General features: G+C 41.3%; 1 protein-coding gene and 2 long non-coding RNA genes across 3 annotated transcripts in view; all 3 read left to right on the top strand.

Moving 5' to 3' along the window:
* LOC138967961 (gamma-aminobutyric acid receptor alpha-like) overlaps positions 1-5,567 on the top strand; it is a 28,386-nt gene extending 22,819 nt beyond the window's left edge. The window contains exons 8-9 of the mRNA XM_070340521.1: positions 3,709-3,923; positions 4,861-5,567. Coding sequence (XP_070196622.1) covers positions 3,709-3,923; positions 4,861-5,139 — 494 coding nt within the window. The 3' untranslated portion in view covers positions 5,140-5,567. The remainder of the gene's footprint in view (positions 1-3,708; positions 3,924-4,860) is intronic.
* A 2,507-nt stretch (positions 5,568-8,074) lies between these two features.
* On the top strand, positions 8,075-9,797 carry LOC138968773 (uncharacterized). The gene is made up of 3 exons (XR_011456278.1): positions 8,075-8,134; positions 8,729-8,834; positions 9,224-9,797. It is a non-coding gene; the product is annotated as an uncharacterized lncRNA (long non-coding RNA).
* A 1,910-nt stretch (positions 9,798-11,707) lies between these two features.
* Positions 11,708-13,680, top strand: LOC138968774 (uncharacterized). The gene is made up of 3 exons (XR_011456279.1): positions 11,708-11,763; positions 12,358-12,463; positions 12,853-13,680. It is a non-coding gene; the product is annotated as an uncharacterized lncRNA (long non-coding RNA).
* The last annotated feature ends 486 nt before the right edge of the window (positions 13,681-14,166 follow it).

Raw genomic sequence — 14,166 nt, 5'->3', positions numbered from 1 at the left:
GCAATTTTAAGAAAAGCAGGCGTGAAGGTAACAGGAGTAAATTTGCACAAAATCCCTTGCAACAGTGTTTTTGGTTTAACTGCAAAAGTTTAAAAGTGACTAATGATGATTTAAACTTTTTTTCAACACGCATCACAAAAAATGAAAATGAATTTTGTTTTAAGTACAAAAAGCGAAGAAAGAAACAGTAATGTGGGGATAAAAGGGTGCTTATTTTGCGTCTGCAGTGCAATAAAACCTCATTTTTATTATATTTGCAAAGCGAATCTGAAATTGATATTAACAGAATAGATATATATAACACATTTGGTAGAGTGCAGAAATGCAAAAATCTCAAATTCCAAATTTGTTGCGATGGCTCAGGTTTATTGGTGTAACTCTGTTCGGCCTCAGCGACTTTGTTATCCTTTCGTTGGAGCGGGTCACAGTCTTTTAAATCTCTCCATCCCCCAAACCCCCATCCACCACCCCCTCCCCGTGTAAGACCTTATGACACAGAAGCCTCGTCTGGGAATCCATAATTCAAACAGGCTGTATCACCCCTGTTTTTATTCACCTTCACACACAGATCACACTGAAAAGCCGCTAAAACAGCCCCAACATCAAAACTTTTTCTTTTTAAAACAAAAATGTAATCCTGAAATTGGGTCGTTCCCGATCGAGCGAGCGAGCTAGAGAGAGACGTAAGACGAAAGACATTTTATTGAATAAACACACACGGTTCATTTCAAAGGGGGAGGGAGGGGGTAGGGGGTAGTCGAACTCCGCGATTTTCTTGAGAAGAAAACAGAATAATGCATCGTTCTTGACGCGTCTGACTCAGATGCTAAGTCAGGAAATAACAGTTCGCGGTTTTTGTTATGGCATTTTGCAACACTGCCTGCAGTTTAGTTAAAAGAGTCAGTCTGGCATGGCACGGAGGTAGCACTGTACCAGTGTCGACACAACATGAAGGTCAGCAGTTATGTGGTCGATTTCTTCTTGAAAGGCGTTGCGGTCGACTTGGGCCAGGCGCCGGACACCCGGGGGCGTTTCCTCCTCTTGTCGGAATGACGATGTCTGTGCTGTTTCGCAGTCATATGTCAGGACGTAGTCGTCTCCCCTTGCAATCAGCGTCTTCTTTCCACCTTTTCTCGCACACACGACTTTTAAGAGGGCGCGATTTCTCTTTTTGTTTAACAGTTTTGATTTCAGTTGGGCGTTCGTTGAGCAGTTGGAGGCTAGGTCGTAAACGTCCTCTGGTGCAAACTCTCGTCCGTTGCTGCCAGTTCAGCTGTAGGCCTACAGTGGTTTCGTCGTCTGCTGTCTGTGACGTCACAGCACAACAAACCTCTGACTGAGTTGACAATCTCTCTCTCTCTCTCTCTCTCTCTCTCTCTTTCATAACGCTTACCCAAACAAACACACACACACACACACACACACACTCACACACACACACACGCTCCCGCGCGCCCACCCACACTCGCGTGAGCACTATCGCACGCTTTAATTCGATTGTGAATAATTGTACTCTTATCCTAAGTAGATATGGTTTATATTATGACAAATGACATTCTTATCTATAAGAGATTTATTTTTGTAGATATAATTATTATAGATTTAGCTGCCACACACTATGACCATTACTGAAATCTGACGCGGCATTTTTGGTTTGAACGTTTTTACGCGTCTGAGGGGAATAACCAGCATTTATATCCCATGAAATGCCTTTAAATAGCAGGGTGCATTAATACTTTGATAAATTACCATTGACATTTGTTCACCTCGTCATAACGAGTCCTTTTCTCAAACACATATGCAAAACTTAGCACTGCTTAGTAATGTTTACGTACCATCCACTGTCACGTACAATCAAAAGTTTAAAAAAATAAGCTTAATGCCAAATTAAAAAAACACTCTTTGTGGATAAATATGCACTCCAAGATATGTTTTTCAAATTTGATATGTTTTCCTAAAATAGTTTTCTCTGGAGCACTACTAATACAACTCTGGCATGCACGTACAGATTCTTACAAAATGGGGGTAAAGTTACAATATACAGGTTATCTCGACTGTTGCAGAGTAAACACATACCAAATGCATATCGTAATATTCACGGTACATCACACAATGCTCACGTGCTTTATTTGTTAAGCTTGATAGTCTGTGCTCGTAGAAAACACTAAAGTTGTATGCGCTATGACCGGAAAAAGAACATTCTGACGCCATCATGGATGACGTAATGCCCCATAAAACGCAAACAAAGTTGATCTCTACGACTCTTATTACTTTATCGTTATCTTCAAGGTGTGTACTTTCGAAAAATAAATAGTTTTCGTTATTTAATCGAATATAAAACGGTGAAAACTACTTAAATGAACGTCAACCAGGAGGAAAAAAGACCGCCTGGAGATACCCACAGTTATCCCACATTCCTTCCATTTTCTACAATCGCTACGTTAAAATCATATTTTAAATGTCAAATTCTGATGCAGCAAAGAAAGGGCTAACTTTGTATCATAAAGCCAAACTGTGCATATTCCGTCGGGGTAACTCCTTAACGGAGCGTCTTTTGGGGGTATAATTGGAGTGCTATTCGGGTTTAACACTATTGTGACTAGCACTGCCACGGCGTTTACGTCCTGCCTGCCCAAGCTTGCCACCAAGAAACTTCCCAAAAATCAGTAACTGTAAAGAAATCTGTCTAGCAAGCTTGAATTAAGTCCAATCACCACCAAATTGTGTGTACTAATTCAAAAATGGATGCCCAGTTCAGTCGTGCTATTTATAAGTTTGTCACGCGATTTGTTTTAGCAAAGGGGGGTGAAAGGGGGGTGAAAGGGGGATAATTTGTGTTTTTTAACGTTTTTTTGTGTGTGTTTTATTTTCTACTGCTTTTTTTAAAAGTTATTTTTTAACAGAAAGTATTATAAATAATGTTATAACCAAACAAGGTGTAAAACCTATGAATTAGCTGAAATATTGTTAACATTGTACACAGAAATAAGGAGACAGTACAAAGAAAAAAAACAAGCAAATCACGCATTCACTCACAGCATCCTGACTCAAATGAAACAAAACTGTAGATCTAACACTCACCAAATGATGTCTAGGTAATCCATATTGAATATAAGTCACATTTTCACAACAAAGTACCAACTGTACACCTATGAACAATTCCAAAAGGATTTGAAGGCTCCAGCCATCCATTGTTATCAGTGCTGCCACGCCCCCATAGCTCCTGCACGATTCCGAGATACATGTTCGTCTAGCAGTATCACCGCCAACCACGTGTAGTTTGCCGACTCGTACTAGCAACAACGGGACTGTTTCTTCCTCACTTTCACTGCTTGTATCGCTTTCGTGAGGCGAAAACGATACGTCCGAATCATGCTCTACGGGATCCTCTAGGTCCAACATCCGAAGAATCTCCTCCCGAGACAAGGCTCGCCTTTGATTCATTTTTTTTCCTCAAAAACGCACACAAATCAGGCGGATTTGCAAATGGCAGAAGGGGACGCCAAGTGTATCAAGGGAAACAACTCAATTTATTTGCAAGCTTCAAAAACCGGGAAGCAATCACGAGTCGTGTACCTTGTATGTCTAATACTAAAATAGTCGCTTCCCGTCCGTGGGCGTTGCAGCGCTATTACTAATATAGTCGCATCCCGTCACGAAAGTGTTAATGGACATTTTAATGGACAACCTTGGGTCTCTTATATCCAGGGTCCACCACAATGCTGACCATGACGTACCTGGCGCTGGAGAGTCGTGACAACCTGCCCAGAGTCGCCTACTCCACGGCGCTGGACATCTACGTGCTCATGTGTTTCTTCTACATCTTCGCCACCATCGTGCAGTTCGCCATCGTGCATCACTTCACCAAGTATGGAACTGCTGAACCCATGGAGAGGCAGCCTGATTCTGAGGATGAGGATGAGGTAAGTGATGCATATAGATTACACACTCCGAGTCCTGAATAGCTTGCATATTTTCCCGAGGGTCACCATCGTGCAGTTCACAATCGTGCATCACTGCACCAAGTATGGAACTGCTGAACCCATGGAGAGGCAGCCTGATTCTGAGGGATGAGGATGAGGTGGGCGATACACCAGTGAACATGCCTCAATGAACATGTGATTTTTGTGTTTTCATTTTCATTTTCATTACTTTATTGTCTCATCACTGGGAATTTCGGGTCGCTTCATCCCAGTGGAAAGCTAGCAGCAACTGAGTAGCGTTACCCAGTGTTTGAATCTTTTATATCTTAAAGATGAGGGTGTTTTTATGCAGTGGGGTGTTTTGTCAATAATGATTGTATTGGTTAGTACATATATTTAAATGATCATAATGTTGCAGCGTTTCGTATGTTTTATGCACCTGCACCACCACTATAATTTCTATTGCTTGACATTATAACATTTATTTGATTGATTTGATGCAGTTATTTTGAAAAAAAATTGCATGATCTTTTTTCCCTTCACTGACATTATTACGCATATAAACATTTCTACAAATTTGAAAGTAGTAGCGTAAAGGTTCGATTCATTAACATACTATGCAGGGTACTGTTCTTCTTTCTCCTTCTCTCTCATCTGAGAGTTGATTTTCTTCTGTGCCAGTCCTGTAGCTTCCAGCCACCTCTATTCACCTTAAAGCACGTCCTTAATTGAGCCCGAAGTCGATTTTGCGAAGACTGCGCATAGACTTTTTACCGAAAATGTAGTGCTATAGCTTCGTGCAACAAGCTTCGCGAAGTATACTTTACGTAGTCGACTTCGCCCAATTATGACAGGCTTCACCCTCTTACTAACTTGATGTTTTCTTACTTTTAATGAATCTGCGCTCATCGTTGTTTTTTTTTCTCTGCCTTCAAAGGACTCGATGGAATCGGAACTAGGACTGACCGCAGACGAACTGGACAACGGTGTGGGCCGCCAGGGGCCCACTAAATTCAGCTCTGCATGTCCACGCAGCCTGACCGTCGCTCTGTCTTGCCTGTTGTCCGCCAGAAAGACCCGCCTCAACAAGCGCGTGCGAAATGCCCTGGGTCTCAACAGCGTCAGCAAGATTGACCGTGCCGCACGTGTGGTTTTCCCTGCTTCCTTCATCGTTCTCAACATCCTGTACTGGATCGCTTACATCGATCTCGGTTGAAGAGGTCTGCTGTGTTTTGTTCGTTTGCTGTCCCCGGAAAGCGACGTTTGGCTACCTAAATGGCGGGATACAAACAGTAAAAACTCACTCGTGCAAAAAACACAAAGTGTACGTAGGAGTTTCAGCGCATGAATGCAGAAGAAGATAGAAAGAAGTTTGTTTGCTGGACTTTCTACAGGTGTAAACCGTTTGGAAATAAGAACAGCACAGTGGGAGGTGTTCCTGCTTCTTTCGTCGTTTTCAACATCCTGTACTGGATCGCTTTGACCTTGGCTGAAGAGGTCTTCAGTGTTTTGTTTGTTTGCTGGACGTAAAATCCAACCTCTACATCATGCTTGCGGGGATCCTTGCCAGACATTATTCATACATCATTTTTCATTGGTGCTTGCACGTATATGCTGCATGCAGTGACATAACCCCTACATCATGCTTGCAGAGATGCTTTCCAGATAGTATCCATACATCATGTTTCATGGAGGCTTGCATGTAAATGCTGCGATATATAACCCCTGCATCATGCGTGCAGAGATAATTTGAGATATTATCCATACGTCATGGGGGCTTGCACGTCGGCCTACATGCTGCATGCAGCGATATATCCCATACATCATGCGTGCAGAGATCCTTTCCAGATATTATCCATACATCAGGTTTCATGGAGGCTTGTACGTACATGTTGCGATATATAACCCCTGCATCATTCTTGCAGAGATGCTTTCCAGACATTACCCATACAGCATGTTTCATTGGGGCTTGCACGTAAATGCTGCATACCGAGTGACATAACCCCTTCATCATACTTGCAGAGATGCTTTCCAGATATTATCCATACATCATGGGGGCTTGCACGTCGCCCTACATGCTGCATGCACTGATGCAGCGATATATCCCACACATCATGCGTGCAGAGATCTTTTACAGACATTATCCATACAGCATGTTTCATGGTCGGGGCTTGCGCATGCATGCTGTATACAGTGATATATCACCCCTACATCATACCCCCCCCCCTACACCATGTGTGAAGAGATCCTTTCCAGATATTACCCATACATCATGTGTCATGGGGCTTACGCGTGCATGCTGTATACAGTGATATATCACCCCTACATCATACCCCCCCCCCCCCTACACTATGTGTGAAGAGATCCTTTCCAGATATTACCCATACATCATGTGTCATGGGGCTTGCGCGTGCATGCTGTATACAGTGATATATCACCCCTACATCATACCCCCCCCCCCCTACACCATGTGTGAAGAGATCCTTTCCAGATATTACCCATACAACATGTGTCATGGGGCTTGCGCGTGCATGCTGTATACAGTGATATATCACCCCTACATCATACCCCCCCTACACCATGTGTGAAGAGATCCTTTCCAGATATTACCCATACATCATGTTTCATGGGGCTTGCGCGTGCATGCTGTATATAGTGATATATCACCCCTACATCATACCCCCCCCCCCCCTACACCATGTGTGAAGAGATCCTTTCCAGATACTACCCATACATCATATTTCATGGGGCTTGCGCGTGCATGCTGTATACAGTGATATATCACCCCTACATCATACCCCCCCCACCCCCTACACCATGTGTGAAGGGATCCTTTCCAGATATTACCTATACATCATGTTTCATGGGGCTTGCGCGTGCATGCTGTGACATACCCCCTACATCATCATGCGTGCAAATCTGCTTTTTATTTGCCATGTGTAGGGCTTAATTTTTTTATTTTTGACCCTTTGTGCCAAGGATAATCCGACGGTCAGTTTTCAGTCAACAATATTTCATTTTATAAACAGATCACACGCAACCAAATGCACACATCTCATCAATTTAAACAACATAAAACGGTTTCATACACTATTTTCCCAAGAAAACTGAACTTCATACAGTAATTAGCGTTGGAACACGGGTGCAAAAGTTCGTCTGCTAGTCCCATTTGACGAAAGAACATTATCCTAAGCGATACTAAAACATAAACAGAACACACAATATCTGCCTTTACCGCCACAGCAGAATAACAGCATATCTGTGTACTTGATTTTAGTCCAAAACAGGGAAACTGACAAGAAGTGTTAACAGAATGGAACGATTTGCACGGAACTATACAACCGCGCATTAATCGATCGCCTGCGCAGGTTGACTGGTTGAGTGATTCGGATTCGATCAAACTTTCGCACAAAAACTCCTGTTTTCTTTGAATAACTGAAGAAAGGAGGAATAAAGAGGTTACACACCTCGTCTCAGTGATTATTAAAAATAATGGTCTCAGTTCGCGGTCATGAAAAAGCTCGCTGAAGCTTGCATTTTTCATGATCCGCCAACTTCGACCATTATTTTTAATAATCACTGAGACTCGGCATGTAACCTCTACTTACAAATCCAACATGTGTGTAGAAGTGGTCAATAACTCGTTATGTGTGTGTGGATCATATCCATTCATCAATGTGTAGTGCTCTTATCCATCGTGTGTGCAGAACTGTTATCCATGCACCATGTGTGTAGAGCTCTACCTCGAGGATCATTTGTCCAGAGCTCTGAACCATACATCTTGTTAGTGGGGCTCGTATGTTGCAGACGCACTCATAAATCATTCACATCTTGCAACAAACATCATACTTTGTGGTATTGTTCCTTATAATTATTTAAGGGATTTCAGATACAGAGCCACTTCAGAAATCGTTTTTTTGGTCTTTGATAGGGAATAAAAGGCTGCATTTACAGCAGACGAAATTCGTACCAAAAGCGCTCAGCAGTAAATATTCCCAACTCAGCAAATGTAAAATTCAATGGTTTACCATGCACCAGAAGTTGTCTGCTGATAACACATGCATGACATAAATACTCTTATGGGTATTTTTGTGTTCTGGTATTTAATTTGATCGTTTTTAGAATTTTATATATCCGCAGCATGAAAATTTAAGATGGCGGCCTCCGCAACATTGCGTGTTTTGATTTGAGCGAAAACAACGTTTCTGAAGGTAAGTTTTCAAGAATACGCATCCATTCACCAATGTCACATCATTTTACTGTTTAATTCTCCCCTGGGGTCTGTTATTCATCGGATGAAGCGCTGAAATGCAGAGTAATCTTGCAATAGCTCATCAAGCTGGATTGTGATGCTGATAGATCTAGATCTATCTGTTGATTACAAGTAAGGAAATCATGATCGCCACGCTGGTGATTTTAAACAGATCAAACGAACTTTGAATAAAAGGCGAGGAGAAAGAGATTGTTCATGGTATGATAAATGATTAGTCCTGCCTACGTTAAGGACTTCCATAAGGTGGGGAGGGGTAGAGTCAAAAACTGAGTGAGGGTAGGCCAGATAGTAGGATGACCAGCTGGAGATAAAAACACTCCACTCCCCATGTCTTTACAGTGTTGTGATCAAACTTTCCAAGACGGTAGGTAACAGACAAAAGCATACAGTATGCTAATCAAATGAGATAAGTGGTTTTGAAAAATGAAGAGGTACCGCTCTTTGAGTTTTACAATTTTGGTTTGTTGCTTGTTTCTCATCCTTTTGCTTATTTTAAGTTGACCGTGCATTGGTGTGAATTTTATTTTTACAGGATATATACAAGAGTTACACCACATGCCGGTTCCTGGGAACAAGCGTTCTGCATTTATTCCGGTGCCACAGAAGGGAGCCGATTTCACTAGTACTACTGTATCAAGGTTTGTTACCTAATACATCTTAACAGTAAGATTTTTTTATTTGTATTAATTGGAACATGTTTGCACATCATTTGTAAGCGACCTCTGTGAATTTGATGGGTTTAACGTACGAACCCTCACTATGGTCAACATTCTGTTAGCGACTGTTTGAAGCGAATAAATGTAGCGGTCAGAAAGATTCCAGAATCAGTTGGGTCACTGGAAACTGTGTTTGTTTGTTTTTTAACCTGAAACAGTAAGAATTATACGAATTCATGAAATACAATTTTCTTTCATTTTGGTCTGTTGTGTGAAGACTTGCTAACCCGGCTTTGACCGACTCTCTGAGATAGTAAACATTATTCAAATACATTCAAATAAAAATGTCACTTTTCATCTTTTGTGTGAAGGGTACCACAGGCTGATTTCCTGCACCATGGATGTAGAGGAGGCCAGACAGTCTGCTTCTCATTCCAGCTGTGTTGCGGTTTTTTCTGCTCGTGAAGTGTATCGCCACATTGCCAAAGCCATTGGCCAAGAGAAGTCACCCTGTCTGCCCATTTTGCATAGCCTTACAGGCTGTGACACTATGTCGTTCTTCAATGGTATTGGGGAATCAGAAGGCTTGGGAAGTATGGCAAGCATTTGAAGACGTCACTCAAACTTTCTTCAGGTTGTCTGCTCCTCTTTGTAAGCTGAGTACCACTGACAGGGCAGCACAAGAGCTTTTTGGTGTACATTTGTAGGACAAAACCAGCAACGTACTGGGTGTAAACAGTGCTAGACGGTACCTCTTCAGTAAAAAGAGCTGCCAAATTGACCATAATCCCCTTACAAGTGAGGTGCTGCTGCAGGACATGAGATTGAGAAGAGCCATCTACCTATTAGACTTCCAAACTCTGTGGGCTGGCAGTTCAAGGCTGGAAAGTGGGAGTCATTCTGGACGAGCTTTCAAGAGGTATCCAGCGTGTGCCGAGAACTCATGAGGTGTGCCTGCAAGAAGAGCTGTACAACAAAACGCTGCAAATGCTGCTAAGAAGGACTGCAGAGCACAGCTCTCTGCAAATGTGCTTGCATGCCTGTAAAAACTGTCAGCATCTAAACTGTGCAAAAATATTATTGCACCCATTTTCATACCCCAACTCAAACTTTTATTCCTGTGTCATTTTATTCAAACTGTCTATGCCATTAAAGGCTCGCATCTTCGCTATCTGGCACATTTTTTTTTAACATCATCATTTACGCCGTCAAAATAAGGATACCCTTGACGTGACAAAGAGATGTGACAAAAACTTCGGGTACCTTTTAAAAAGCCGACGACAATTCCTGAGGCACAACTGGGTCACTGTTGTATACGAAGAGAAAGTCAACTTGATTATCCATCCAGAACAGGTTGTTTTATTTCGCCATCTTGCATATTTCTAGTGTTGTGCCATTGTACCTACTGATGTATGTGTCGATCTCACGGATGAGATGTTTATACGTGTCAAATTTGAGGGATACCCAAGTCAACTAAAATCCATGTATTTTAGCAATGACCAAGTGGGTTGCGTTGAAACTTTCAGGAATGTGTGTCTACGCACGAGGCGTAGTTCAACCGTTTGAGTACACTTTCAAATCTTCACGAAATAATATTTTAAAAACTGCCACAGGTTTGTTGACTTACATCCCACATATTTTTGACTTCGCATGTATATATGACAGATGGTTGTTTCAAGTACTGCCAAAGTTTCTTTTGAGTATAGACACTTGCCGGAATGTGCTAGTTGTGTAAACACATGAGAACAAACAACGTTTTCGAAATACAGCGATTATGAATTTTAGTCGACTTTTGAGTTGATACATTACATTTTTATCAGTTTTATTTTGGGGGTACCCTTATTTGGGCGGCGGTCAAATAACCCATGTAAAGGCCACCTTTTATCTTAAAAGTGTTCCAGTTAGCCAAGTTGAGTGCCCTCAATAGCATACATTGAATATAACAGCACAGGAATGAATGTTTTCGTTTTGGTATGAAAATTGGTGCAATATATTTATTTTTGCACAGTTTAGGTAATCCACAAATTCTTCAACCCTGCCACCCACACCGTCCAATCATTCTCTGCACCAACAATACATGTATTGTTTTGTTTAAAAATGTGTTTGTGTTAGTTTCTATTGCAAGAGAATGTCTTGTAGCATCAAAAATGCCTAAATACCCTTTTATTGGCGGCCATTTTGAAAATTGTAAAAAAAACTACTGATTTCTTAATTTTTTCACGGTGGCTCTGTATCAGGTTTTGTTAAGCAAAAGCAAATGTCCATTTACGCCAAATTTGCTGTTAATCACATAAAGTGAAATATGCCTAACATACCCAACCGTTTACACTGGCGGCCATTTTGAAAAATTGTTTAAAAACTACCCATTTTTTATTTTTCGCGATGGCTCTGTATCAGGTTTTGTTAAGCACATAAAACTCTTCATATTTGCTTAATTTGGTGTTTGTTGCATGATTTGAATGATTTTGCAACATAGGAGCCCCACTAGTGGGGCTCGTATGTTGCAGACGCACTCATAAATCATTCACATCTTGCAACAAACATCATACTTTGTGGTATTGTTCCTTATAATTATTTAAGGGATTTCAGATACAGAGCCACTTCAGAAATCGTTTTTTTGGTCTTTGATAGGGAATAAAAGGCTGCATTTACAGCAGACGAAATTCGTACCAAAAGCGCTCAGCAGTAAATATTCCCAACTCAGCAAATGTAAAATTCAATGGTTTACCATGCACCAGAAGTTGTCTGCTGATAACACATGCATGACATAAATACTCTTATGGGTATTTTTGTGTTCTGGTATTTAATTTGATCGTTTTTAGAATTTTATATATCCGCAGCATGAAAATTACAGATGGCGGCCTCCGCAACATTGCGTGTTTTGATTTGAGCGAAAACAACGTTTCTGAAGGTAAGTTTTCAAGAATACGCATCCATTCACCAATGTCACATCATTTTACTGTTTAATTCTCCCCTGGGGTCTGTTATTCATCGGATGAAGCGCTGAAATGCAGAGTAATCTTGCAATAGCTCATCAAGCTGGATTGTGATGCTGATAGATCTAGATCTATCTGTTGATTACAAGTAAGGAAATCATGATCGCCACGCTGGTGATTTTAAACAGATTAAACGAACTTTGAATAAAAGGCGAGGAGAAAGAGATTGTTCATGGTATGATAAATGATTAGTCCTGCCTACGTTAAGGACTTCCATAAGGTGGGGAGGGGTAGAGTCAAAAACTGAGTGAGGGTAGGCCAGATAGTAGGATGACCAGCTGGAGATAAAAACACTCCACTCCCCATGTCTTTACAGTGTTGTGATCAAACTTTCCAAGACGGTAGGTAACAGACAAAAGCATACAGTATGCTAATCAAATGAGATAAGTGGTTTTGAAAAATGAAGAGGTACCGCTCTTTGAGTTTTACAATTTTGGTTTGTTGCTTGTTTCTCATCCTTTTGCTTATTTTAAGTTGACCGTGCATTGGTGTGAATTTTATTTTTACAGGATATATACAAGAGTTACACCACATGCCGGTTCCTGGGAACAAGCGTTCTGCATTTATTCCGGTGCCACAGAAGGGAGCCGATTTCACTAGTACTACTGTATCAAGGTTTGTTACCTAATACATCTTAACAGTAAGATTTTTTTATTTGTATTAATTGGAACATGTTTGCACATCATTTGTAAGCGACCTCTGTGAATTTGATGGGTTTAACGTACGAACCCTCACTATGGTCAACATTCTGTTAGCGACTGTTTGAAGCGAATAAATGTAGCGGTCAGAAAGATTCCAGAATCAGTTGGGTCACTGGAAACTGTGTTTGTTTGTTTTTTAACCTGAAACAGTAAGAATTATACGAATTCATGAAATACAATTTTCTTTCATTTTGGTCTGTTGTGTGAAGACTTGCTAACCCGGCTTTGACCGACTCTCTGAGATAGTAAACATTATTCAAATACATTCAAATAAAAATGTCACTTTTCATCTTTTGTGTGAAGGGTACCACAGGCTGATTTCCTGCACCATGGATGTAGAGGAGGCCAGACAGTCTGCTTCTCATTCCAGCTGTGTTGCGGTTTTTTCTGCTCGTGAAGTGTATCGCCACATTGCCAAAGCCATTGGCCAAGAGAAGTCACCCTGTCTGCCCATTTTGCATAGCCTTACAGGCTGTGACACTATGTCGTTCTTCAATGGTATTGGGGAATCAGAAGGCTTGGGAAGTATGGCAAGCATTTGAAGACGTCACTCAAACTTTCTTCAGGTTGTCTGCTCCTCTTTGTAAGCTGAGTACCACTGACAGGGCAGCACAAGAGCTTTTTGGTGTACATTTGTAGGACAAAACCAGCAACGTACTGGGTGTAAACAGTGCTAGACGGTACCTCTTCAGTAAAAAGAGCTGCCAAATTGACCATAATCCCCTTACAAGTGAGGTGCTGCTGCAGGACATGAGATTGAGAAGAGCCATCTACCTATTAGACTTCCAAACTCTGTGGGCTGGCAGTTCAAGGCTGGAAAGTGGGAGTCATTCTGGACGAGCTTTCAAGAGGTATCCAGCGTGTGCCGAGAACTCATGAGGTGTGCCTGCAAGAAGAGCTGTACAACAAAACGCTGCAAATGCTGCTAAGAAGGACTGCAGAGCACAGCTCTCTGCAAATGTGCTTGCATGCCTGTAAAAACTGTCAGCATCTAAACTGTGCAAAAATATTATTGCACCCATTTTCATACCCCAACTCAAACTTTTATTCCTGTGTCATTTTATTCAAACTGTCTATGCCATTAAAGGCTCGCATCTTCGCTATCTGGCACATTTTTTTTTAACATCATCATTTACGCCGTCAAAATAAGGATACCCTTGACGTGACAAAGAGATGTGACAAAAACTTCGGGTACCTTTTAAAAAGCCGACGACAATTCCTGAGGCACAACTGGGTCACTGTTGTATACGAAGAGAAAGTCAACTTGATTATCCATCCAGAACAGGTTGTTTTATTTCGCCATCTTGCATATTTCTAGTGTTGTGCCATTGTACCTACTGATGTATGTGTCGATCTCACGGATGAGATGTTTATACGTGTCAAATTTGAGGGATACCCAAGTCAACTAAAATCCATGTATTTTAGCAATGACCAAGTGGGTTGCGTTGAAACTTTCAGGAATGTGTGTCTACGCACGAGGCGTAGTTCAACCGTTTGAGTACACTTTCAAATCTTCACGAAATAATATTTTAAAAACTGCCACAGGTTTGTTGACTTACATCCCACATATTTTTGACTTCGCATGTATATATGACAGATGGTTGTTTCAAGTACTGC

This window comes from Littorina saxatilis, linkage group LG6 (genome assembly GCF_037325665.1).
Source record: "Littorina saxatilis isolate snail1 linkage group LG6, US_GU_Lsax_2.0, whole genome shotgun sequence".
NCBI lineage: Eukaryota > Metazoa > Mollusca > Gastropoda > Littorinimorpha > Littorinidae > Littorina > Littorina saxatilis.
The sequence above is the reverse complement of the archived record's forward strand: the minus strand, read 5'-3'. Positions and strand labels throughout refer to the sequence as shown.